The 24,208-nt window shown below is 44.5% G+C and overlaps 1 protein-coding gene across 6 annotated transcripts in view; it reads left to right on the forward strand.

The window, feature by feature from the left end:
• Positions 1-24,208, forward strand: part of KLHDC4 (kelch domain containing 4) — a 90,577-nt gene that overhangs the window by 12,192 nt on the left and 54,177 nt on the right. For 4 of the 6 annotated variants that reach the window (XM_020989204.2, XM_020989205.2, XM_078149395.1 and 1 more), the window contains exons 3-5: positions 465-543; positions 3,983-4,081; positions 16,600-16,736. In XM_020989204.2, the coding sequence (XP_020844863.1) occupies positions 465-543; positions 3,983-4,081; positions 16,600-16,736 (315 nt within the window). Of the gene's footprint in view, positions 1-464; positions 544-3,982; positions 4,082-16,599; positions 16,737-24,208 lie in introns of those variants that run through there. The other 2 variants (XM_078149397.1, XM_078149396.1) reach the window with 2 other exon arrangements.

A 24,208-nucleotide genomic window follows, 5' to 3' on the forward strand; every position in this document is an offset into this window, starting at 1 on the left:
GTCTTGACATCCCCAGTGCTTGCTCAGTGCCTGCCTGGCATGTAGTAGCTACTTAATAAATGCTTACTGACTGACCAAGAGGAAGGACTTGAGTAATATGCATCCATTGAGCTACATTTTGGGAGGTGAGGGGAGATATATCCATAAAGACTTCATACGTCCTTAGCGCTGTCTGTGAGTCAAACTCAGACGCTTCCCAGTGGACTAGCTAAGCAGCTGGTGGGGACTTTCTGCTGTGGTGCTCAAGATGTTTTACATTCAGTCATTTTTTTTCTCTTATCTGAGTTTAAAAGTGATGGCGTTCATTGGTGGTGACGTCCAAGCTTGTGCTGAAGAAGGGGAGAAAGCGAAAGGGCGAGGGTGGGAGCCGGTGCTGGTCCTACACAGGAGTCATGTCTCCAGGATGAGGTGTCTTCGTCGGGGTCTTTCTGTGGAGGTGATGCTTATCTTTGTCTCTCTTACAGGTTGAATGCTTCCCTGTCTCCTCATCCTGAGAAAGATGAATTAATCCTTTTTGGAGGTGAATATTTCAATGGCCAAAAAGTAAAGTATACTTTTTTTCTCTTTTTTTCCCCCTCACTGTCATTTTCATGGGTCTCATTTTAGTAAAAATGAATCTCTGATACAGTGATCATGAAATATGCATTTGTCCTAGAATGAGAGAAAAATAATTTTAATTCCCTTCTCATATTGTCTTGCCATCTGAGCTGTCAGAAGAAATGTGAACCATTGTCCTTGACAAGTCGAACTGGGCTCCATGAAGGGAATGGAGTGACTGTGTTGGCATCAATATTGCAGGAGTTCATCATTTCTTTGGGCTGTCATAGACTCTGTCTGTCCTTTGTCTTCCGCTTGCCTGGCACCAGTTTTCTCCCTGCCCAGCTGCGTCACAACTTTTTGTTTCTGGGACTCAAAGGGACCAGTGCACATCTTCATCTGTAACTGATGGGTGTTCTCCCTGAAGGTGGAGAGTGGTTTGTTTTTAAGGAAAATGCGTTGTCAGTGCTGGCCCCCCAAATGCTGTGAATAAGGACATTTCTAATAAACCAACGTCCGCTTTTTGATTTTTCATCAGGCTAAGGTGTTTTGTGGGTGCTCCAGTGAAAGCAGTATGCCTCCCACTCAGTCTGCTCTCCTGGAATCTGACCCCAGTCCTCCTGGACACAGCAGTGCCCCACTGACTTTTCCTTTTCCTGGATGTCAGAACAAAGTGAGCCTGGAAAATCTAGCTCCCCCAGATCCTATTGGGAGGTTAAAGATAAAGAGTTTCCGAGCATGGTCATTAGCAAAGTCATGCTCTTTCCCCCAGTATCTCCATTCCTATTTCATTTGAAATCAAATTGAGTTCAAAAGAGATCTGTGTCTGACTCTTCTGCTCATCTTTCTTAGTGGAGGCAAATGTGGTGGTTTCTACTTTCAGTGTAATCCATGTCTAATCTCATGCTGTTTTTTTTTTTAGTAGTAGACCTAAAGATAAATTTTGTTTCACACTAGCACATTGTTGTTTGCCCTTGCACACTTTTATTTACTCTTTATTGAGTGGTTTTGACCCGTTAGACACACTCAGACCAGGAGCAGGCCCCTGAGGCTCTATTGAGCCTCCTAGAACCCTTGAGATGGAGGGGCATCAGCATCAGCACCGTGATTCCCACTTGTTACTGTTCTTTAGAGGCAGACCGTACAAAGTTATTTTCTCTCATCTCTCCTTTGGACTGTAGTTCCACTTCTTTGTGCCCGGTCCTCCGCTGTTAGAGCTCATGCATTTATAAATTTGATGCCTTTACTGCTGCTGCCAATTCTAGTGGCCTAGTGCAGAGAGCCAGATGGACCTGGGTTCAGTTTCTTCTCTGACACATAACTTGCTCATGTGTCTGGGCAAGCACTTCAATCCTCAATGCTCTAGGCAATTCCCTAAGAATATCAGGTACAGAAATGGTGCCTGTCTGCCCTGGGAGAGGGGCTTTCCTCACTGGAGAATTCCTTGTATCTTTGAAATCAACAGGTCCTTGACTTAACTGCTAGCCGAAATTCATACGCTGCTTTAAGGTTTGCCAAGTGCTATGTGTTCTCTCATCTGCTCGACTTAAATTGTTATTCCTTCAGTTTTATCTCTTAGTTTTTTGAAAGGCAACATGGTCTAGGACTTAGAGGCAGGAAGGGCATAGCTTAGGATCCTGCTTTTATATTCTCTGCCTCTTATTTTCTGCATTTGTAAAATGGTTTAGGAACCGTCTAGTACCTGTTTTTAGTCAATTCATAAGCATTTATCCAGCACTAGCTACATGGCAGGAGTGCTCAGGGGGATTTGGAAGGAGATCAACGTTTATACACGTAAGAAAGAACATAAGGAATTATTACAAGGTAACTTCTAGGGGGAGATTCTAGCCATTGTGGGGGTTAGGTAAGGCATCTTGTAGGAGCTGGCGTTTGACCTAGAAGAAATCACAGAGCTCCAAGAGGAAATGGGGAGGAGGTGCATGCCATGACCCAGAGGCAGGGGGTTGGGAGGGTGAAATGAAATGGGATTGGTAAAGCACTGTTCTCATTGTTGTTGTTGGCCTTTATAATGTTGCAGCATTCGTTTTTTATAGTTTTGTGGTTTTCTTTCCATTTACATTGTTGTAATCTTTATGTTTTCCTAACTGCTCACTCTGAAGGTTTAAATGCTGAAAGAGCTAAATGCTAAAAAAGAGAAATTTGCCACCTAGACGTAGCCTCTCAGTTTAGTGAGCCGGAGAGCGCTATGGTCAGACCTGTGCTTTTCGGGAGGCGGATTGGAGAGGTTGTGACTGGGCTCCCATGAATCAGTGTAGAGGCCTTGTAAATCTTAAAGTGCTCTATGAATACCAGCTGTTGCTGTTATTAGTATTTATAGTACAGTTATTTTGTCTTTAAGTGGAAAGGAAGCTTTGTGGCATCTTCTAGCAAGGTCAAGTGTAGATGCCCCTACATCTGTCTTCCATCTATTTCTGATGGCTTGGCTGTGGTTGCTTCCTCTTCCTGTGTGCTTACCTTTTTCATCTTTTATGATGGCCTTCACCATTGATAAAGCTGTCTACCAGGAGCCCTGATACATGAGAAAGTGAGCCATCATTTCCCTAAGTTCTGTGCCTGGCAGGCCCACCTTATTCCCATATTTGACTTTTGCTCTGAAATACCATGGAGCCTTTGGGGTGGGGTACACTGTGGAAAGAACATCTTTACCTTAGTTTTGGTGGGAAACATTTTCACATTCCTGTATGTTCAGAGCAGAATTTTAAACTGAAAGAGGTTGAATTTCTCCTGCGTAGGAAGGCTCTGGAGAATAGGGTTCTAGTATAATGGTTTTAGGGAAGCTGTCCTTGCTTCTGTCTGTGCTCTTCCTTTTTTAGAAGATAAAGAATATTTTAGTATTACAGCTTAGACAATATTTTGCTATATTCAGAATGGCACCTGTCACTTCTGCGGCCCTGAATGTAGATTCATTTAGACAACATAGTGCAATAGGGAGCAAGCCAGGCCAGATTTGGAGGCAGAGGACCCGAGTGGAAATCCCAGTTCCGCTGCTTGTTCAGTGGGCGACCAAGGGCAAGTGGCTGGACATTGAGGCTTTATTGTCCTTCCTTGTAAAAGGGGGCTTAGGATCCTTCTAAAGGATCTAAATCCTCTGACCCTGTGCTAGTAAAGGACATCACAGAGGGCCCTTGAGAGTGGATAGGAACAATCGGTTTACCCCGGGAGCAGCTGGATTGTAGTATTAACTGAATACAATTTCTGTTTTAGATTTGTGAAGTATGCCTTATGCTTTGTTAGGATTAAAAGTAGACTATGATTTTTGCTGGCTTACTCCAGTTCCTCCTTTTTGGGATATTTCCCTGTTGTTTGTTTTAGGAGAAAATTTGTTAAGTGTAATTTGATATTTGAAATTTTGTTTTTTCATTTAACTGTCGCTTGTCTCATGAAGAAAATTGTTTATAACAAATCATTTGCTTCCTTTCTGCAGACTTTTTTATACAATGAACTATATTTCTACAGTATTAGAAAGAATACCTGGACAAAAGTTGAAATCCCCAATCCACCTCCAAGGCGCTGTGCTCATCAGGTAATGTAATTCAGTATTTACCAAGTAATCCCACCTAGATTTCTAAAAATTGCCTCACACTGGGACCCTACATGTATGGATCCTGTACAGTAATTGGAATTTGTAATTAGGTAATACCCCTAGTAGCTTTGGGGATTGTACTGATTGGGAAGGGTGTTGCTGAAGCTCAAGATCGGATAGATTTTGAGGTTTTTATTAAACATCAGAAGCCCATTTAAACCAACATGAGAAAAGAGAATCAGCAAAGGCGTGGACCAGTAAGCAAATAGGGACTGGCACCAGGAGTCAACATCATGGCTGTGCTCCTGGGAGATAGAGAAGTGCAGGAGAGAGAAACAGGTGTGATGGTCCCACCAGCACTGGCCAGCAAGAATGTATTCTGTAAAAAAAAAAATTAATATAGTGTGACCCTTTATACATGCTGCTGGGAACATGCTTCCATTTTAGAAGGCAGGCTTCCAGGTGTTTTTATACATGTGCAGTTTGATGAAAACGTCCTTGGAGAATACACCACTTGTCTTTTGTTCCCCTGCTCACCAGGAGGCAGGCATCCTCATCTGTGACTTGACCTCCTGAGCAAGTAATAGCCAGCATTTGTGCTAGGCCCTGTGCCAAGCACTTTATAAATATTGTCTCATTTGATCCTCACAGAAAGCCTGGCAAGAAGGGGCTATTATTATCCCCACTTTACAGATGAGGAAACTGAGGCAAACAGAGGTTAAGTGACCTACCCAGGGTCACATAGTAAGTGTTGGAGGCTAGCTTTGGACTCAAGTCTGCAGGCCAAGCAGCTCCCTCCTCTTCTCTCTGCTCCCCTTTTTACCTGCCCTGCCAGGAACACTTGGGTTCGGGTGCTACCCCTGACACGTCCTGGCTGTGTGACCCTGGGTAAGTCACTGGGCCTCTCGGTGCTCCTGACAGCTCCTCCATGACATTCCAGGGAAGGTTCTGACCTGCTTTTGGGAGCAGGAGCTGCCTCACTGGGGAGTTCCCCAGGTCAATCCCTATCCCTTCCTTTAGCTAAAGGAATTCTTTTCATCTTTGCCACCTCTAAACAGGCCTAGTGTTCGCCCTCTAATTAAAAATGACTTAAAATGCCACGATTTCTCATAAAACACAAATACTTAGGTGGATCTGTGATCTCATTGCTCTGGGTACTATAACTTCCCTGCTGCAGATGTAAAACACACAAACCAGCACATTTTCTCTCTCTCTCTTTCTCTCTCCCTCTCTCATCCAACGTGTTCTGCCCATGTCTTTCTGTAAGATCTCCAAGCAATTTCTTGTGCTTAATTTGCAAGAAGGTTTCTTTGGCCCTTTCTATAGGCTTTCCACCAATGCCCTGCTTGGATTCTGTTTTGTGACTTGGAGGTGGGGCTTGGTGGCAGAGCCCTGCTTCTCCCACGCCCAGAAGGCTGGGGATGAGCCTCATCTGCTCTTAAAGCATCAGAGTAAATGGTGATGGGTTGGGGGCCACAGAGACCCACAGAACAGTCAGATTTCTGTATTCATCTTTGGAGTTGGATTTTCTGTGTAGTCTTGTGAAGATGAGTAACCTGTGACCTTTCACTGTCTTGACACTTCATATAAAGCTTAGGAAAACAAGAATCTGGACAGATCAGTTTGCTTCATTTCTCACTTTGGGAATCATGCTGACCAGGGTCTTAGAATTGTATGAAATTATTAGAATTGAAAAAGACTTTAGCAGCTGCCTTGTCCGAACAGCTCTTTTTGTAGATGCCTGTCGAGATGAAGTCTTAAGAGGATATGTCTGCCATCAGCCTCTTTATAGCTGTGGACCAAAAGACCTCAGGGTGAATTTCTTTACCAGCAAAAATTCACCTCTTCTCAAGCTACATTTGGAGTCAAGTGATGGGGAACATGTTTTGTCTTTGATTCTATTTTGTGTTTTTGCTCATTAAAAAAAAATTGTGACAGAGCAGTTTCTCCCAGCTTGCCCAGAGATGGGGCCTTGTGAAAGGAACAGTCTGACTTCAGATGTCTTGTGCTCTCTCTGTTGCACATTCTTGGGGGCACTTCTGTTGGTTTCACAACTGCCCAAACTTAACTGTGTACATCACTGCACAGTCTCTGTTTTAGTTAGTGTATAGACATACTTTTGTGTAATTACAATCAGTGTACATCCTATTTTCTGCTTTACTTTTTTCACTTAACATTGGTTCACACATTCATTTCTGTGATTCAGCAGCCACCTTCTTGATATTCAAAATAACTATAAAATTTTCCCTTATGCTAATATGTCTTAGTTGGCTATTTATTCTTGTGTTGTTGAACATTTGTGCTGTTTTCCTATTTTCTAAAATGTAAATATTTTGCTCTCGTTTTTGATAAATTTAGGAATTTACTTTCAGGAAAGAATGAATGTCAATTAAAAAACAGACCTGTTTTCTTCATTATTAGCTTGTTTATCTAACTGACGGTAGAATGAAAAGCTCTTTTCCTGACTGTCTTCTACTTTTCTTTTATCAGCTAGAAAAAATTACTGTGGTAAAGGTATTCAATACTTCTCCTTGTTCAATATCTATGCTATTACTGTTGATAACATATATTATCTAATATTTTATATATTTAAGCAACAGGTGAAAAGTTGGCCCAGTCATGTGCCAAACCTGAAGGGTTAGAGAAATACCAGATTGTGGCAACTGAACTCTATGATTTCGGAGGTGATATGTCACAGTAGCAGAGCCCTGGCTTTGCTGTTGGATCTGTGTGATCTTGGGAAAGTTATTTAACTTCTCTAGGCCTCAGTTTCCTCAGCTGTACAGTATTGTACAAAGAAGCTCGGACTAGGGCACCTTCTGTGGGTCTGTCTTCAGGGCTTGAGTGGGGTGACTGTCAGACCCAGAGTTCGTGTGTGTCTCAGGAGGCACCAGCACTGTGACCTCTAGCTAGCTCAGGACCTCATAAATCCCCACTGTTGATTAGCTTTGGGAAGCAGTGAACAATCTGACCTCATTTCCCCTGCCCCTAAAATTTGGAAAGATTGGAACATCTATTGTCTGCAGAAGTACATTTAAAGATGGAATCAGAAGCCCATGCGCCTGGTGATCTGGAAGCTTAGCGAGCAGATAAAAGCAGCAGTGCTTGCATTACAGTGAAGAGGATTTCACCCCAGAGTTTGGAGAATAGAAACCAGTAGGTTGTGATGGAAGGAAGGTCTGGGATTGGTTATTGCTTAGACACACGGCAGCTAAGCTCATTGCGCAGTCTGTATACGTGGGCTATGCCACAGGACCGAGTCGTGTTCAGTTCAGGGTCTCTGTGTAGTTTCAGTCTCATTCTGTGTACTTTGTACATTTTTTAGGAGGGGGAGCTAGTGTGTTTTGCAATTAGGTTTTTAAAAGTCACCCAGTCAATAAAGATTGAGTCCTTCCTTTATTTCTTAAGAAGTTTGCATAACAGTGATGTGTGGGAGTGGTGGACTGGGTTATGTTTTCAGTTCTTACAGGGAACTTGACCCAGGGTCAGGGAGTCCTGATCTGGCCACACTTCCCGGATGGGTGACTCTATCAAGTCACAACCTCTGTCTGCCTTAGTTTCCTCATCTGTAAAATGGGAGTAATAATAGCACCCACTTCTCAGGGTTGTCATGAAGATAAAATGAGGTTATAGTTGTATTATTGTTATTTTTACAAACCTTAAAGTGCTACATAAATACTACTTAAATAGCTACATAGCTGTTCATTGCCATTCTTTCTGGAAGCTGATTTCTTTTAAACAAAGAACTTGTTAGATTTACTGATTAATACGTCTTGTTAAAGAATCTGAGGAGGTCGTTTTGACCTTTATTAAACTTCCAGATTATTTTTAAATAATTTTAAAAGATTTTCTTTTTTTCCAAGTCAAAATTGGTGTTGAGACTCCCCACAGAAAAATTTACTTTTTGCACAAGTTTCAGACAAGTGTAAAGCAAGGGTTTAGAATGGAAAATGAGCTCGTAGCTTAACTGTCACACTGCTGTGGTGATCCTGTGATTAGCCCTAAGGAAAGGCAGTGTCTTCAGTGACCCAGTGGTGTGAGCTGAGCTTCATTGTGCCCTAAGCTTCTGCCCATGTTGGCCTCAGAGAGTGCCTAGGGCCAAGAGCTTTCAGACTACTGTCCCTCGCCTGGCCATCTCAGGGCTGCTCCTCGTGGCTCATTCAGAGTCATTCATTTCACAGACGTCTAAGCACCCTTTAAATTTGAGAGGTGCCTTTGTTCAGCTGAACTTGCCATTCGTGTCCTGAGCTAGAGAACATCATGGTTTTTATGGGTTTGAAAGCAGAAACATTCCCCTGAAACCACAAAGCTTCCTTGGGAGCTGATAGAGAAATGTGACCTATACAGGTGCCCTCAGTAGAAAAGCCATGATTTAAAGTGAGACCTCAGGGAGGGAAGTGAGCCCTGTTGGCCTCAGTTTTCCTCATCTGTAAAATGAAGAATTTGGACTACAGGACTTGAGTGGTGCTTTCCAACTTTGAATTCCTGTGGTCCGATGAGATAGGGGTGTTTGCTTTGTTTGGGACTGCCTACCTACCTTTATTGATGGGAAGTAGAGAAATGCTTCTTAGATGCACAGTCCTGGATGCAGTCCACTTGAATGGGGGGTTCTGTGGTTTGCAGTGTCTGGGTCAGAGCAGTCTGTGCCCTGCTGCTGGCCAGACGGCCCTGAGAGCTACTGATTTAGAAGTGCCTGGGTAGCCCATTAGTCAGTTAATTTATTATGGCCTAAGAGCTGCACTAGGCAGAATGAATTAAGAGCAAAATCAGACTTTTCATGAGTTGCTCATTGCAAAGTTAGTAAGAAGAGAGGAAGAAAAGTGAAGAAAAGAAGATGGAAGAGCCTTGGGTTTGGCATGGAAATATCTGGGTTAAAGTCTCAGCTCTGTGTTTACACTGGTGTGACTGTACTCGAACTGGGTCCAGTTTCCTCATCTTTTAAAATGAGGGAAATGCACCAGATGATCCCCCAGGTCCCTCTCAGCTTCCAATCTTATGAGAAAATAAGAACCGTGGATAAAAAGGTCTCCTGTAGAGGCTTGAGGCTTCAAATAGCAGCAGCACCCATCTTGGTTTTTAAATTTAAGAGGGAACAGAAAATTTTGCTTTACTAACACACAACCAGAAAAGTGCGGAACAAACAAACAAAAAACAACCCCACAAACTTCATGTGAGAACACTATCAGGATATTACCTGGTCAGTCTCTCATTGGAGTCAACTAAGTCTGGAGCTCATTGGAATCTCAGGAGAGGATCTTCATCACTAACCCTTCCCATTCCTGGAGGCCAGGGTAGTTCTTACCTGGGCCTTCTTCATCCCCATTCTGAAGAATCTTGGGGAGAAAAAAAAAGATCTAAGGCCTGTGGTTGTTGTTTGGTTCAGGACCCCTTCATACCGTCTTGCTATCTGGGTCTGCTTCCCAACAGTTAGGGGCTTAGAAGGCTGGACTATACGATTATCAGCAGGGGGAGGGAGATCTTTGCTTTTCATAATCTCTTCTTTGTAACCTAGCCCTACAAGAGTGAAATTACTGCACTATGCTGGGCCCTTGGATTTTCCAACAGTTATTCAGTCAGTAACACGAATATTTTGCAATGCTTTTCCGCAGTCTATATAGTAATATAGAAAATCATAACAGTAGTTGCATCTTCAGCCATCACCGTTTGGGAAATGTGCCATGCAAAGTTCAGAAAACCTACTGTTTTGTACATAGGGTGAATTGCTGTTGTCTTTGCAGATCGTAGCAGACCTGTTTGTTACTGACCTGGCAAGGGAGGTGCCGTCCTTGAAGTATCCAGACTTAGAACCACTTGTGATCTCAGAGAATCAGTCTCAAGTGTTTACTAGCCCTTATTGGCTGCTTGAATGTCTGAGATGGTGGTGGCCGACTCCCATTTATCTGGAATGTTTGGGAATGGGCCAGGGGATGCAGCAGTTAATGGAATATTCTTTTTAACAGAGAATTACAGAATAGGCCGTATGTGAATTAGCAGTTTTCAAAGAGTTGTTTGGATGGTAATGACGTCTACTTAATATTAATTCTGCCAGATTTAATTTTCTTAAGGTTCTTTTAAATTTAATGTTAGGATGCGTTATCTTAGTGTGGTAGGGTGTTTATTCTCATCTCTAAAATGAGGAGAACAGTAGCACCTCCTACCCAGGGTAATTGTGAGAATCTTTGTGAGGTTCTTCACAGACCTTGGAGAGCTCTACAGAGGCTGGTTGTTGTTGTCGTTGTTAGCTGGGCCCACAGTGAAAGAGGATGGCGAACTGGACTGTGTATGGAATCCTAGGGGTGCTTCCAGTGACCCCAGGCTGTTCTCTGCCCCCCTTTTTAACATTGCCTCCTTCTGGGGCTGTACTGTGGTCTTCAAAGACTCAGAATGATGGGTGAAAATGGAAAAATGCCTCAGGAGTGGGGTGGGGTGCGATGTAACCAAATAGCTCCATGTTCCAAGGATGTCTCACATGGAAGAAGTTCTGTAAAAGACAGTATTCATGGTGCATGTAAACTAAAAAGGAGCCCAGATGGTCATGTAGCAAGGACAAGGGATAACAGGCACTTAAGCCCAAGTATGAGACCAAATGTGTTTTTTTAATTAATTTTTTTTCAATTAACAAGCAATTATTTCTTCTCCCTGCATATAACATGTTAAGAGGTTCAGAGGAAAGCTTCCAGCACATCGAGTCAGACGCTGTAGAAGATGAGACAAGGATTGCACGGGAACAGAAGTCATAACATGGCGTGATTTTTCCTGGTTCTTGGTGTCAGTTTAATTAGCCCTCATTTCTCTTTGAGAGATTATGTACAACATGAAATAAGTTTGGATCATTTATTTGTCCTGCTTGTTAGAATTTGGTAAATGAAGGCGGTATTTAGGGGATATGTCCTAAAAGTGTCATTAAGAACCCCCCAAAAGAGTTAACTTTTCAAAGATTTTTGTGATAATTGTGTATAATTGTGAAAAAGAACTGGATGAAGTCTCCAGATGTCCAGCACTGGAGGAATGGTTGAATTGTGGCACATTAAAGGAATGGATCGTTGTTCAGGCAGAATCAGGGCATAACTCAGGGCTAGTCAGGAACATAAAATAACGCAGGATCGAGAGCCTAGGCTAGTGTACGGACAGCCTGGCCGACAGGAGGGTTAGACCTGAAGCGGGGAAAGTGAGGCCAGGTCACGGATGAGGGATTGGGAAAACAAGGAAGCCTGGATGCTTTCAGAAAGATAAAGAAGAGGTCAAGGGCAAAAGTGGGAGAAGGAGTTACTTATGATCAGAGGGAGGAATATCTGATTTTAATTTAATTTAATTTTTTAAAATTCATTTATTTTTAGTTTTCAACATTCACTTCCAAAGATTTTGAGTTCCAAAATTTTTTCTTATCTCTCCCCTCTCCCCACCCCAAGACAGTATGCATTCTGAATACCCCTTCCCCTAATCTGCCCTCCTTTATATCACAACCCTGTCCCCATTCTCTTATCCCCTTCCTCTTCTGTTTTCCTGTAGGGCAGGATAGATTTCTATACCCTATTGCCTGTATATCTTATTTCCCAGTTGCATGTAAAAACAGTTTTTCACATTTGTTTTTAAAACTTTGGGTTCCATATTCTCTCCCTTCCTCTCTGCTCACCCTCATTGAGAAGGCAAGCAGCTTGATACAGATTATACATGTGTAGTCATGCAAAACACTTCCTTAATAGCCATGTTGTGAAAAACTATATTTCCTTTCATTCTAATCCCCCCCACCCCCACCCCGGTTACTTCTCTTACTTGCTTTTCAGAATCCTATTTGAGCTCTTCAATGGCCTGGGACCAATTCATAGTTTTCTTGGAGGCTTTGAATGTAGGTACTTTGACTTTGTTGTCTTCTAGTTGTATGTTTTGATCTTCTTTGTCACCAAAGTAAGATTCTGTGGTCTGACTTTCTTTGTGCTGTTTGCTCATGTTCCCAGCCAATTACTTGGGTATTAAACTCTTTGTTAAGGTAGGGGTCTGCTTCCAATGTGGAGAATGTACTGTCCCACCCAAGTTTCTGGGGTTTTGTTCAGAGATACTTTTAGGGACCTGTAAATTTCCCATTCTTCTGAGGTGGTACGATCAAGGGTGAAGTGTTTACTCCCTGGCCTGTGCTTTGGTCTATGAGTGACCAGAAGCCCACTTTTCTGCCTTGGAACTGTGGGGAGGATTCTCTCTCCACTGCCACCACAAGCTCCGCCATGCCAGCACTCCTCCTTGCCCCAGGACCGCCAGCCAGGACTGTGACCCAGATCCAAGCATGGGCAAAGCAAGAGAATCCTGCCTCAGTACCAGCAAAGAGATCCCTGCAATCGCCCTCTGATCAGCCACTCGATCCCCACTCTGTCTGTGGGCTGAGTCCGGAAGTAGCCGCTGCCCCAGGGCTACTCCAGGGCTGGGGCTGGACTGAGCTTCTTTCTCACCACAGTCCAACAGACCTTTCCTACTGATCTTCTAAGCTGTCTTGTGGTGTTTGTGGGTTGAGAAGTCTGGAAACCGCCACAGTTGCCCGTGATTCAGTCCAGGTTTGCTGAGGCCTGGTCTCTGCCTATGTGGCCTACGCTGAACTGTGCTCCTCTCCCAGCCCAGCACAGTAGACCTTTCCATTCAACCATCCAAGTTGTCTTGGGCTGGAAATTTGTTTCACTCTGTCTTACTGGGGTTCTGCTGCTCTAGAATTTGTTTAGAGCCATTTTTTACAGGTATTTGGAGGGGTTTTTGGGATATCTGATTTAAGGTTAGGTGTGAACTTAGAACCCATCTAGTCTGCCTCATCCATTTAACCGATGAAGAAACTGAGGCCCAAAGTGATTCACTATCATGGAATTATTTTTGCTGTATCATATGGTTTGCTGTGGAGTTATCAGTTATTCATGAGGGTGAAATCTGAACTGTGAAGATCTAAGGTCAACTGCCCCAGAGCCATGATTGATCAAAAAGGAAAGTTTGCAGGGGCTGAGGTCGATGAACTGAGATGGATGTCAGTGCAGACATTCAAGGACATGAGTTCAGGCGAGGTTAGTGTTGGGAAGAGACTGTGAGCCAGACACCAAACCCCTGGCTGGTGGAGGGATGGTTGTGCTGAGCACCTGGACCAGGGGGTGTAAATGTCCTGAATGAACCTCAGAGGGAGTGGGATAGTGGTGCAGGATCGATCTGCCACGAAACGGAATGCCTCCTCTGTGTTCTGGCCCCATTGTGTGATGAGGCCTCTGGAGCCCTGGGTCTGGAGTCAGGAAGACGTGAGTTCAGATCCAGCCTCAGACACTTACAGACTGGTCACTTAACCACTGTCTGCCTCAGTTTCTTCAACTGTAAATTAGGGATCATTATAACACCTACCTTACAGGGTTGTTGTGAGGATAAATGATATAATGATTATAAAGAGCTTATCACAGTCCTGGCATATAGTAGGCACTGTATAAATGCTTATTCCCTTCTCTCATGAGAGGAGGATGCAGTACTGGAGAGGGTGGCCAGAGATAGTTTAAACTAAGCACTTCCTTGTCTTATATACTTGTCTTACTGTCGTCTTCTGCCTGAGTCCTTCTCTTCTTCCCCTTGCTCAGTTACTGCTTCTGTCTCTAACTGTCCTCCTCTGATCTCTTTCGCCTTCTGCTTGTGCCATACTTTTTACTAAACATCATACAGAGATAAACTTGAAGGTTTCCAGCCATGGTGGAACCTGTATGTTACTGCCTGACCCTCCAAGACTGAAGATTGATCCCCAGGCTATGGTGAGAGACTTCTAAGCATTGCCCTGCTCACCTAAGGTAGTAGGGACCACAGGTAGGAGTGAGGGCTGCTTGGAGGTTGTGCTGTCCAGCAGGTGGCATGCCGGCGATTCCATCTGAACAGACGAGCAGGTTGCTGCAACAGACCGGATCTTCCCTCTGCCCTTTAAAAATAATCACGACGATACAGAAAACTCAGATCTTGGTGAGGTCGCCTGTGTGTTGTCTTGAAATCTTATCATCAGAGGTGCTGCATCACGGGCTTCTCCCCGGCAATTCCCTCTCCTTAGTCAGAGCCAGCACGAATGTGCCAGACCACAGGTGAACACCTTGCTTCTGATGTATAGAAATTACTCTGACATTTCGAAGCTTCTTGGTGCCCTTGAAAGTTAAGGACTGTCTGTTGTTGGACACAGGAGTGAGCCTCAAGAGTAACAGCAGGCATTCCTCAGTCTCTATTCCTGGATTTGGGTCTCTTGTCCTTTTCCTGGTTAGTCGTGGTCAGGGAGTAGTTAGAATTTTTTCTTCTGCTAAGACTTTGTCATCCACCTCTGTCACCTGGAGAATTTGGGGATACCTGAATTGCAGGGTTTTTTTCCTCAGTCTCTCATGGTTGGTGACGTCCTCTGCAGTTACTTAATTCTGCCTCCTTGTAACTGGTTCTGCCACCACTGTCTGGTGCTTCTCTTTGGCCACAGAACCAGACCAGTTAACACTCGAGCTTGGTGTTTGCATCTGGAAAATGAAGGTGTTGATAGAGCAGGGGCTCTTAGCGTTTTGCATGTCATAGACTCCTTGGCAGCTGTCTGGGGAGTCTGTGGTGTTTATAAAATACATACAATAAAACATAGAGGTTTTTACAAGAACCCTGTTCTCTTGAGATGAAGAGGCAGATTTTTTTCCCACTTCAGCTTTCAGACGCCTTGATACCTATCTGCCTTCAGGCCCTTCTGGGTCCATGGACTCCAAGTGAAGAGCTCCCATACTGGAGATTTCTAATATTTTATCTAGGCCTAATAGTTTAAAAATGTATAAGATGGAAAGTCGTCATCAGGCTGGCTGTAGGAAAATGAATTTTTTAGTGACAACTCCTGAAATCCATCTGAGTGATGCAGTGGTTATCATCTGTGTCATTGAGATAACTCTGGCATTCGCCAAATGATAGGTTCTTGAAGCACCCACAGTGACAAAGGCTCCTCTACACATGCCTTTCTTCCTAGATTTGGGCTTAGAGAGTTTGTAGGAAGGACAGCTCACATTACATAGTACTCTACAGTCTGCGAAGTGCCCTCCTCTCACCATGAAATAAGTGGTGCATGTAGTCCCCTCGTCTTACAGCCACAGTTCGGAGAGGTCTTAGGATCATAGCTCTCCTGCTGGAAGGGACATTATAAGTCATCCATCCAGTTTCGTCCTTCATTTTTTAGTCATCGTAGCGCAGGAGCAACGCTAAAGCTGGAGGAAAGGGCCGTGTATTTGAATCCCAGCTCCACTCCTTCCTGCCTGTGGGACCTTGCAGAATTCCCTCCAACATTCTTGGCTTCAGTTTCCTCATCAGTAAAATGGGATATTTGGACCAGATGGCCTTTGAGGCCCAGAGATGTCAGGTCCCTTGTCCTAGGTCACCCAGGTCGGACACACTGGAGAGAGGCATTGAACCCAGGCCTTCTGACTTGAAATTCAGTTTTCTCTGGCCTTGCCAGAGAAATGGCTAGCGGGGATTTGAGCCCAGGCCTTCTTACTCCAAGTCTGTCATTGTTTTCACTGACTTGGGAGTCACTGTCCATGAGCAGAGCTGCCAGAGTGGGTTTTCTAGGGGAGCTGGTCCCTAGATTTCACTTCTGGCATTTGTGGGAGAAGGTTGTGTGAGAGGAGCCAGGAGAAAGACTTGAGCAGAGAATGATACGAGAAGGTCATTTGGAGGGTTTGGAATTGGAAAAGAAGGCCAGAGATTGGGCCTGGGGAGGGGAAACATGGAAGGACTTGAGAGTTGAAGGAGGACACAGAGAAGGAGAAGGATTTGAAGTGAAGGATGTGAAAAGCCAGAGGAGGAGAAAGACTTCTGTGAGGTGGAGAAGGGGAAAGGAGGTGGGGAGGAAGGAAAGAGGATGGCATGAAAAGGAGGAGCTGAGTACGAGCAGGGCAAGGAAGTGGGATGGGATGAGGCTGTTGAGGTTCTCTGAAGCGATGAGGTGAGGAGGAACTGAACCGGGGTTGACACTCGTATGCTCCTTTCTGGCAGCTCTCCAGGGATGACCCTGCAGGGATGGAGAATCTGCCTTCCAGCAGGTGTGCACAGCGGTCTGCAGGGACCCCATGGTCAGTGCTTGCATTACTGCTTCACTCTAGGCTGGAGAAGAGGCGTGAACGATGCTTCTCCTATGCCCCAGGAATGATTTGCTCCTCTTAGGCTGTTAATTCATGAGGGTTATTCATCAGACAATCCTGAAGCTGCCCTGGCCCTTGAGCTCATATCCTCATGTATCACAGAGGAGTCAGTATGAGGGAATCTGAAGAGGGAGTCTTTGCCACAGCTCTGGTTCAGTGCCCAGGTGCCAGAACGTGAGGGCCTGGGCAGGAGGACTGTGCCTGTTGGCGCTACGCTTTGGTCTGTCATGAAGAAGGAATGAATGCAGCAATGATCATTAATGACCCCGTGTATGGGGTCAGCGTGGGAGTCAGACGGGGAGTGGTCTTTTCTTCTGTTGTTGTACAGAATGGCGCAGATGGGTAACCCCAGCCTCTCTCTGTCTTCTCTCTCTGCAGGCAGCAGTGGTCCCTCAGGGAGGCGGACAGCTGTGGGTGTTTGGAGGAGAATTTGCTTCTCCTGATGGAGAGCAGTTCTACCACTATAAAGATCTCTGGGTCCTGCATTTGGCCACCAGGACTTGGGAACAAATCAAGTAAGATGCCTGAGGCCCTGCCCAAGTCTTTGCTGCTGGTTTCCCACCTGTGTTATTTCTTCCTAAATGGTTAGGTTTGCTCTCAGAAATGCCACAACTAGGCACGGTGGAGAGACACAGGACCCTCAAAAAGTTACTTCCATGTGTGACTGAAAGACAAACCTTTTATGTAATGGGTTTGGAGTACCTTTGTCTACAGATGTATGTGTCACCTCGATGGGACGCCTTCTGCCACATGGCTTTGTGTAACTGCGCTCCACTGTCTGCCTTGATCAGCGTTGGGCGTGGCTGTTCTCATCTTCCCCTACTCTCAACATCCACATCTGTCATATTTTAATGCATTTTTTTTTCCATTGGGCCATCTGTTTTTTCTTTAAAGGTGGATTCTGGTTCCTGAGATTGCCTGTAATGGAGCTACACCCTGCAGAGTTGTGGTATAAGGCTAACAGAAGCCTTCCTTCAATGTCTGGCTCACAGAGAGTTAGTAGAAGAGGCAAGGGCAGGGTAGGGAGAAGCCTTTAAGTTCCACTTAGATAGACCCGGATATTTAAGGCTAACAGAATGGCGTAGATGATAACCCTGGTCCTATCTTTGTCTTTTATCAGACTTTGGATTTACATACGTATTTATAATGTGATATTTATAATGTGATTTTTCTCTTGGAAAGTTGTCAAAGCCTGCCTCTGTGGGGGCCTGTGTGAGCCTACTAGGAGCCAATACTCATTCTCTTAGGATTTTTCCCTCCCAAATTCTGAGCCATTAAAAAAAAAAGCAGGGTAGCTAAGTGGCGCAGTGGATAGAGCACTGGCCCTGGATTCAGGAGAACCTGAGTTCGAATCCGGCCTCAGACACATAACACTTACTAGCCATGTGACCCTGGGCTTAACCCTCAGGGTTAACTTAACCCCCATTGCCCAACCCCCCCCCCAAAAAAAAACCAACAACAATAACAAATTCTTGAGACAAGGGAAGTACCAACATGGTGGAATCAGTCAGATTTAAAATCAGGAATTAAGGAGCACCATTACTTTCACCATAATTAAACAGAAAAGACCTTGAGCTTTGTGAAGTAATGAGGTATCCCAAAAGTCTTAATGCAATTTCAAGCCCGACAGTAAACTGCACTAAGACTTTTGGGACACCCTGTCTATCAGAAAGGTATCCTACTATCTGTGCTTTTTAGAACAGTGAACAGGAAGCTACCTTGGGATAGTGAAATGAGCAAGAAAGGTGACTGTTTTGTTAGGGAATTAGTGAAGTCTTTCATTTAATGGTCTGTTCAAATCCAGGTACCTGTCCTACCTTAGGGAGGATCATTGCAGGGTGAAAGGGAGATGCTTAATGCCTCTTTTTAGGAGCACTGGAAAGCAACGGTGTTGGGCTTGCTCTGATTAGCTCGAGACCTGGAGGTGTCAGACTAATGACATACAGAGGTTATCGTGCACGTGCAAGGTGAAAATGGCTTCAGACCGCAGTTAATTTGCTAGAGAAGAACTGGAGAGCGGCACTAATGTAATTTGTCTCTGAAAGAATAATTGGTTCCGTCGGTTATCTTTTGGGTGACTTCTCTGTCTCTCATTTTCGTGCTTATGGGAAGGGCTTGTCTGAAAAGAAAGCAGAATGTTTCAATCCACTGGTGGATTGGTTTGTAGGTGTAGTTAATTCTTTTCGTCTGTGAGTTGATAATGATTCTGTACAGTGAAACTTGAACTCTTTCTCCCCCCCCATTTTGAGAAAGTTAATCCACAAACACCAAGGTCAGTATCCCCCATCATTTCTTTATACTTTTATGCTTTATCATTCCCTCCTACCCTCTTCTCAGACAAGCCCTCGAGTCCATTTAGAAAGTCATAAAGAGGCTTTCCAAGGCTTAATGTTAACAGAATGTTTTTAAGATGCCATCGCCTTGTTTGAGATCATATTTGGAAGTCTTAAAAGTGCTGTATAAATGCGTGTGATTATTATTGATGAGATTATAGAGTTAGAACTGACAGGGTCCTCAGCAGCTCTCTGCTCCAACCCCATTGTTTTGCAGATAAAGAAACTGAGGCCCAGAGAAGCGAAATCACGTCGCACTCAGGCTCACATTTAGGAAGTAGACAGGAAGTAGCAGAACCCAAGTCTTTTTGAGTTCAGATCCTGCTCCTGAGCTCCTTATTCTGTCTTCATCTGTCATCATTGTCATAGAAAACACAAGAAGAGTGTCTTAAACCCATTGCTAGTCCACATTATTCTTTAGAACTTTTCCTAGCGTGTCATCTTGTCCAGTTACTTTACAGTAGTTTTTGTCATATTTTTTGTAGAGGACAGCTATGGTAATTTCTTGCCCCCATTTTACAAGTGAGGTACAGAAAAGCTGCTGTTCCTTAGCAAAAATATATTCATCCCAATAAAACACAGTGAAGGTTCTCATTTTACTGCCTTAAGAAAGAGCTTGAATTGGTTTTTGTTATAATGACACAGTGTTGAGTCATTGTCTAAAGCCGATAATCCCTGTTATTTCCTGTTTTAAAATATGTGGATGTTTAATTCTTGAGCAAGTGTTGATTATTTTTTCCTGTTTTGTGGAGAAAATGATGCATTAACACTTGACTACGTGGGAACACGTAGGGGATGAGGTGTAAGTAGGAGCCATTAGAGTACGTGGAGCTGCAGAAAGCCCTCTTTGTACTTTGCAAACAAGTGTACAACTTGGGGTGCTTTTTGGTGCAGTTATCATTTTAATTCGGCTTGTGTTGTGTTTAGGGTGTGTTAGCCAAAAACATAACCTCCTGTTGGGAAAAAGTCCCTTAAAAGAAGCTCTGCTTTGAAGCTGGCTGAGGCAGCTTGACGTTGTCATGTGGCTTTCAATGTTGAAGCCAAGTCTTAGTTGCCATTTTAATCTGGCCTCTCAGTCGCAGGCTGCAGATGAAAGAGGACAGAGAGAATCTTTGTAATCCCACCTTGGCTTTGCTCCATCCATATTGTTGTTCCTAGTGGCTGTCAGACAGTCATCTTCTTCTAGTGGCTCGGGCTAACCAGAAACCAGGAGAAGTTACTGGGGAAATGAATAATGGAAAGAAAGCCTCCTGAAAGCCATCGTTTTCCAGCGTTCCAATCTGCCACCGGGTTTTGAGGAATGCATTCCGTAAGTAACTATTGGTTTGTGTTTAGTATACAGAAGTACTCAAACGGGCTTTAAGGGGACAGTGTACATTGAGTCCAAAATTGGAAGACAAAGGACAAAGTAAAGGTCAGTCCCAAGCTTGGCTACCAGTTCTGTGTTTGCGTTTAAAGCAAACCAGCGCCTCTGGGATTCTTGTCCATGAAATGCAGTTAACTACTGTTCTGTAATGATGCCCTCCTGTACGAAGTCCAGTCTTCATAGTTGCCTGTAGGACCCAGAAATAACATATGCACCATCTTGGTGAAAGATAGCAGCTTCCCTTCCCTTTTTTGTCTCATCTTCTTTTACCTGCCTTCCTGTGTCCTTAATGTTATAAAGACCCCAGACTCAATTCAGAATTCAGCCTGAGATTGGTCTTGGTGAATTCCCCAAACAAGAGTTAGCTGGGTAATAATGAAATCACATTTGTGGAGTGAGAAGACATACCTTTATTGTCAATTCTCAAGAGAATTGGGTGTGTATGTTCCCTCATGGGACGCCGCACACATACATTACAGAAGCACAGCAAGTATGTAATATAGAGGGTTATTTGGCGTTAACCCCGCCTTGTCCCACCCTCCCTTTCATCCATTGGTTAGGGACGGACAGGATGTCCCTCTTCCTGGACTGCCCTTTACATGTTACTCTTAATGTGTCTCCCCTCCCTCGTCATGCGACGCATGTGTGAAAATGGCGGCTGTCTGCTCCCATGGGGTTTGTAAGTTAATATGCACGAAGCGAATTAAGCATGCGTGTTAGTGAAAAGTCAGTGACCAGCTGAGCCGGTTTCAGCCTGGGCCCCCTTCAAGAGGAGCTCACAGAATCCTTCCAGCTATATGATTGGGTGGGGTTGTTCTGCCCTCCCTTTCATCCTGTTTGCACGATTGTGTAAACCAGTAAACCAGGCTCCCTCATCTTGTTTGCACATCCCTGCACGTCCTGTGTTCCTGTCACGTCTGTGGGAACCAAACTGTTAGCATCTCTCACGTCAATAACATAGGTATCTTAAGTCTTTGTCTACACAAGGTGCTTACCTGATATACTCATCTTCCAGGGTCTGTGGTCCTTTGGGTAGACACTCAACTTCCTGAAATGTCTGTCCATGCAATCACTTATTAAGTAAAAGCCCATTATGTAAAAAAACAGGTGAAATCTTTTGTCCCTGAATTCTTCTTGCCCAGATACCTGTTGCACAAAGGCTAGAAGAAAGTCCCTGCTTTCTTATTTCATTGGTGTGGGGAGCTACCAGGTGTGGGGGCTCCTGCTGTTGATGCAGATTGGCCAGTCACTTGTGGCCCACAATGGCTTAGAGAGATGCTTGAGAGGTTAAGCTGCCTTTTGGGTAGAACAGCTTTTCAGGGGGAGCAAGATTTGGCCCCAAGTCTTGCAAATGTCGGGTCTGGTGCTGCGTTTTGTCCTGCACCAAGGTGGTAAAGGGAATAAAGTGCCTGCTGGAGAAGAATCATTGTACCTGGGGATGCACAATGGCTGCCCTCAGGTCTCTGAAGGCTGGGTCCTGTGGAAGGGAGAGTAGCCTCATTCTGCTTGGCCCCAGGGGCCCGAGTGGGCAGGACAGATGGAAGGTGTGGAGGAGCAAATCGAGGCTTGTCTGAGGAGCGCTTCCTAACTATTAGGGTACACCAGAGTGGAAGGGGATTCATTGGTGCAAAGTGGGCTTCCCCCTCACAGGAGACCGTCAAGCAGAACTCCGTGACCTCTTGCGGGCGGCACGGTGATACAGTGGGTAGAGCATTGGACTGAGTCAGGAAGACATGAATTCAAATCTAGCCTTAGACATTTGCTAGCCTTGGTGATGCCAGGCAAGTCATTTAACCTCTTTTATTGTCTGTCAAATGGGGACAAGCAGCTGACACCTACTTCATACTACATACGGGGACAGCAGCTGCTTCACAGGGCTATTGTAAGGATCAAAGAATATAATGCACGTCAAACACTTTGTGAACTTTAACACGCTTTACGAGTGCTGGCTGTCATTGGTATCGTTATGTTGTTGTAAAGGGGTGGGCCAGCTGGCTTTTAAGACCTGCCTTCCAGCCCTGATTTTGTCCTGAATAACGTGTTTTCTTCTCTGATTCCATAAGACATTCTCCAGGTCTGGCGCACAGGCTGGCTGAGTCCTGAGCTAGGGGGGAGTTGTTTGAGAAGCTGTCAGGAATGGGAAAGACGCTTAAGAGGCAGGAGAGGACCAGGGTAACAACAATCACAGTAAAGCACCTACTGTGTGCCAGGCACGGGGCTAAGCGCTTTTACAAACACCATCTCGTCGGATCCTCAGAACAACCCTGTGTGGTAGGTGCTGTCATTATCCCATTTTACGGATGAGGAAACTGAGTGAGAGAGAGGTGAAGCGCTCTGCTGAGGGTCACACAGCTGGTACGTGTCTGCGATGGATTTGAGCTCCAGGGCCTCCAGCCTAGCCGCCTCACTCCACAGAGGAGGGACCAGAGGCCCCGGGGTAAGCAGCCGGTGTGGTGTTCCACAGCTAGTGACTCCGAGGCAGGACACACCCTGCGGCTTTCCTGGCTCCGAGTCTAGCTCTCTGGGCACTGTTCTGTAGGACCTTGTCGGTTTTTCAGTTACTCAGAGTGTGGTTTTCTTTTACTGATTTTTTTTCACTGCCATTATTGTGGTCACTGTGTATATTGTTTTTTGTTTCTGTTCATCTCTCCCTGCGAGTTTTTATAAATTGTTCCATGCTCCTCTGAATTCCTCATCTTCCCTCTTTCTTACTGTGCAGTAATGTTCTAGCCATTCCCCAGTTTACTGGGCATACATTTTGTTTACGGTTCTTTGCTACTACAAAGAATGATACCCTAAATACTTTGTTATTTATTGGACCTTTGTTTTTTCCCTCTTTCTTTCTTGGGTATAGGTCCCATTGTGGGATTGGTGGGTATTAGGGAATGAAAAGCTTAGTCACTATTCTTGCGTAATTCTTGGACCAATTCTTTGGACCAGTTATCACCAATGATGAATTAGTGTGGCTGTTTTCCCACAGCCCCTCCAATACCCCCCTTTTTGGGGGTCATCTTGGTTATTTTTGAAGGGGTGATCTTATAGGTTCCTGGGTTACTGAGAGATTGAATAACACGCTTTTGGTCCAGCAATTAGTATGAGTCCGAGGAAAGACTTCATTCAGGTCTTCCTGATTCTGAGATTGGCCCTCTGTCTGCTACACACCTTGTCTCTGACTACAAGTTGCAGAAGAATTAATTGCTGAATTGTGTTAGTGGAAGGAGTTTACACAGTAGGAGTTTCCCTACGCTGACCAAATCATAGCCCTGGATAATTAAAAAGAAAATCTTAAAGAGTGTTGGTAAAAATTCCAATTATATAAAAATTGTGCACAGCAGATTCTTGCATAAGCCAAAAAGAAGAGAGGAAGTCTTTAGGAAAGCCATTTTAATTTAATGGTAGTGACAAGCTAGACATGCTCTGGAATTTCAGTACTGGCTGTTTAATGTCTTTGAAGGTTAGGGCCGGACTGGTGGCAATGAATTTTCCTATTCCTGATGATACCTTAAAACCTACAAAGGGATGTTGGGGGGAGCACAGTCACTCAAAGGCATCTTTTCCATTCATTGTTGTGACAGCCCGCAGCGGATGGCCTGTCCTGGGGTTGGCGTGTTGTCCCTCCTACAGTTATCTTGGCAGTCAGTTTGGCCACTTGGTGATGCTTCTTTCCATTCATGCTTCATGCACGCCCATGGCTCGTTTTGGTAGTGGAAGCTTTTAATTGACACTATCTTAATGGTTTGGAAAGGAGAGAAAAAATGTAGTCCAGTTAGAGTCAGGAAAACTAAATTCCAAGTGAAACTGTTATCATCAGTTTCATCACATCTCCATTTTGTTTTATGGGAAAAAGTGAACAGCTCCCACCAAGTATTAGCTGCTATTTTACCGATTTTCTCTCTAGCTTTTTTTTTTTAAGTAATGAGTACCTGCAAAACTTTCCCGAGTTGTGCACATAGCCATATACAAACATGCATTTTTATGTGTACATGTACCCATAACATTTCGGGAGGGAGGCCAGAAATGAGACAGGACTGCCTGTATCGGGCCACCTGCTCAGTTGGTCTTTACCACATTGATCTGAAGGTGGGGGTTTAACTTTCCTCCTCTTTTCCTTGACACGAAGGGAGGAGCAGAGCACGGGAGGTGCATCTTTGATTGTGCACAGTCAGAACAGAAGGAAGATGGTCTCACCTGGACACACACGTGTTTTGTTTTTTTTTAAATCCAGTCACACAAGAGACAAGACTTTGACCCAGGAAACTAAGTCGAGTAAAGTTAAGGTATCGGTCCT

Source organism: Phascolarctos cinereus, unplaced genomic scaffold, assembly GCF_003287225.1.
Source record: "Phascolarctos cinereus isolate Bilbo 61053 unplaced genomic scaffold, phaCin_HiC Scaffold_2;HRSCAF=192, whole genome shotgun sequence".
NCBI classification, from domain to species: domain Eukaryota; kingdom Metazoa; phylum Chordata; class Mammalia; order Diprotodontia; family Phascolarctidae; genus Phascolarctos; species Phascolarctos cinereus.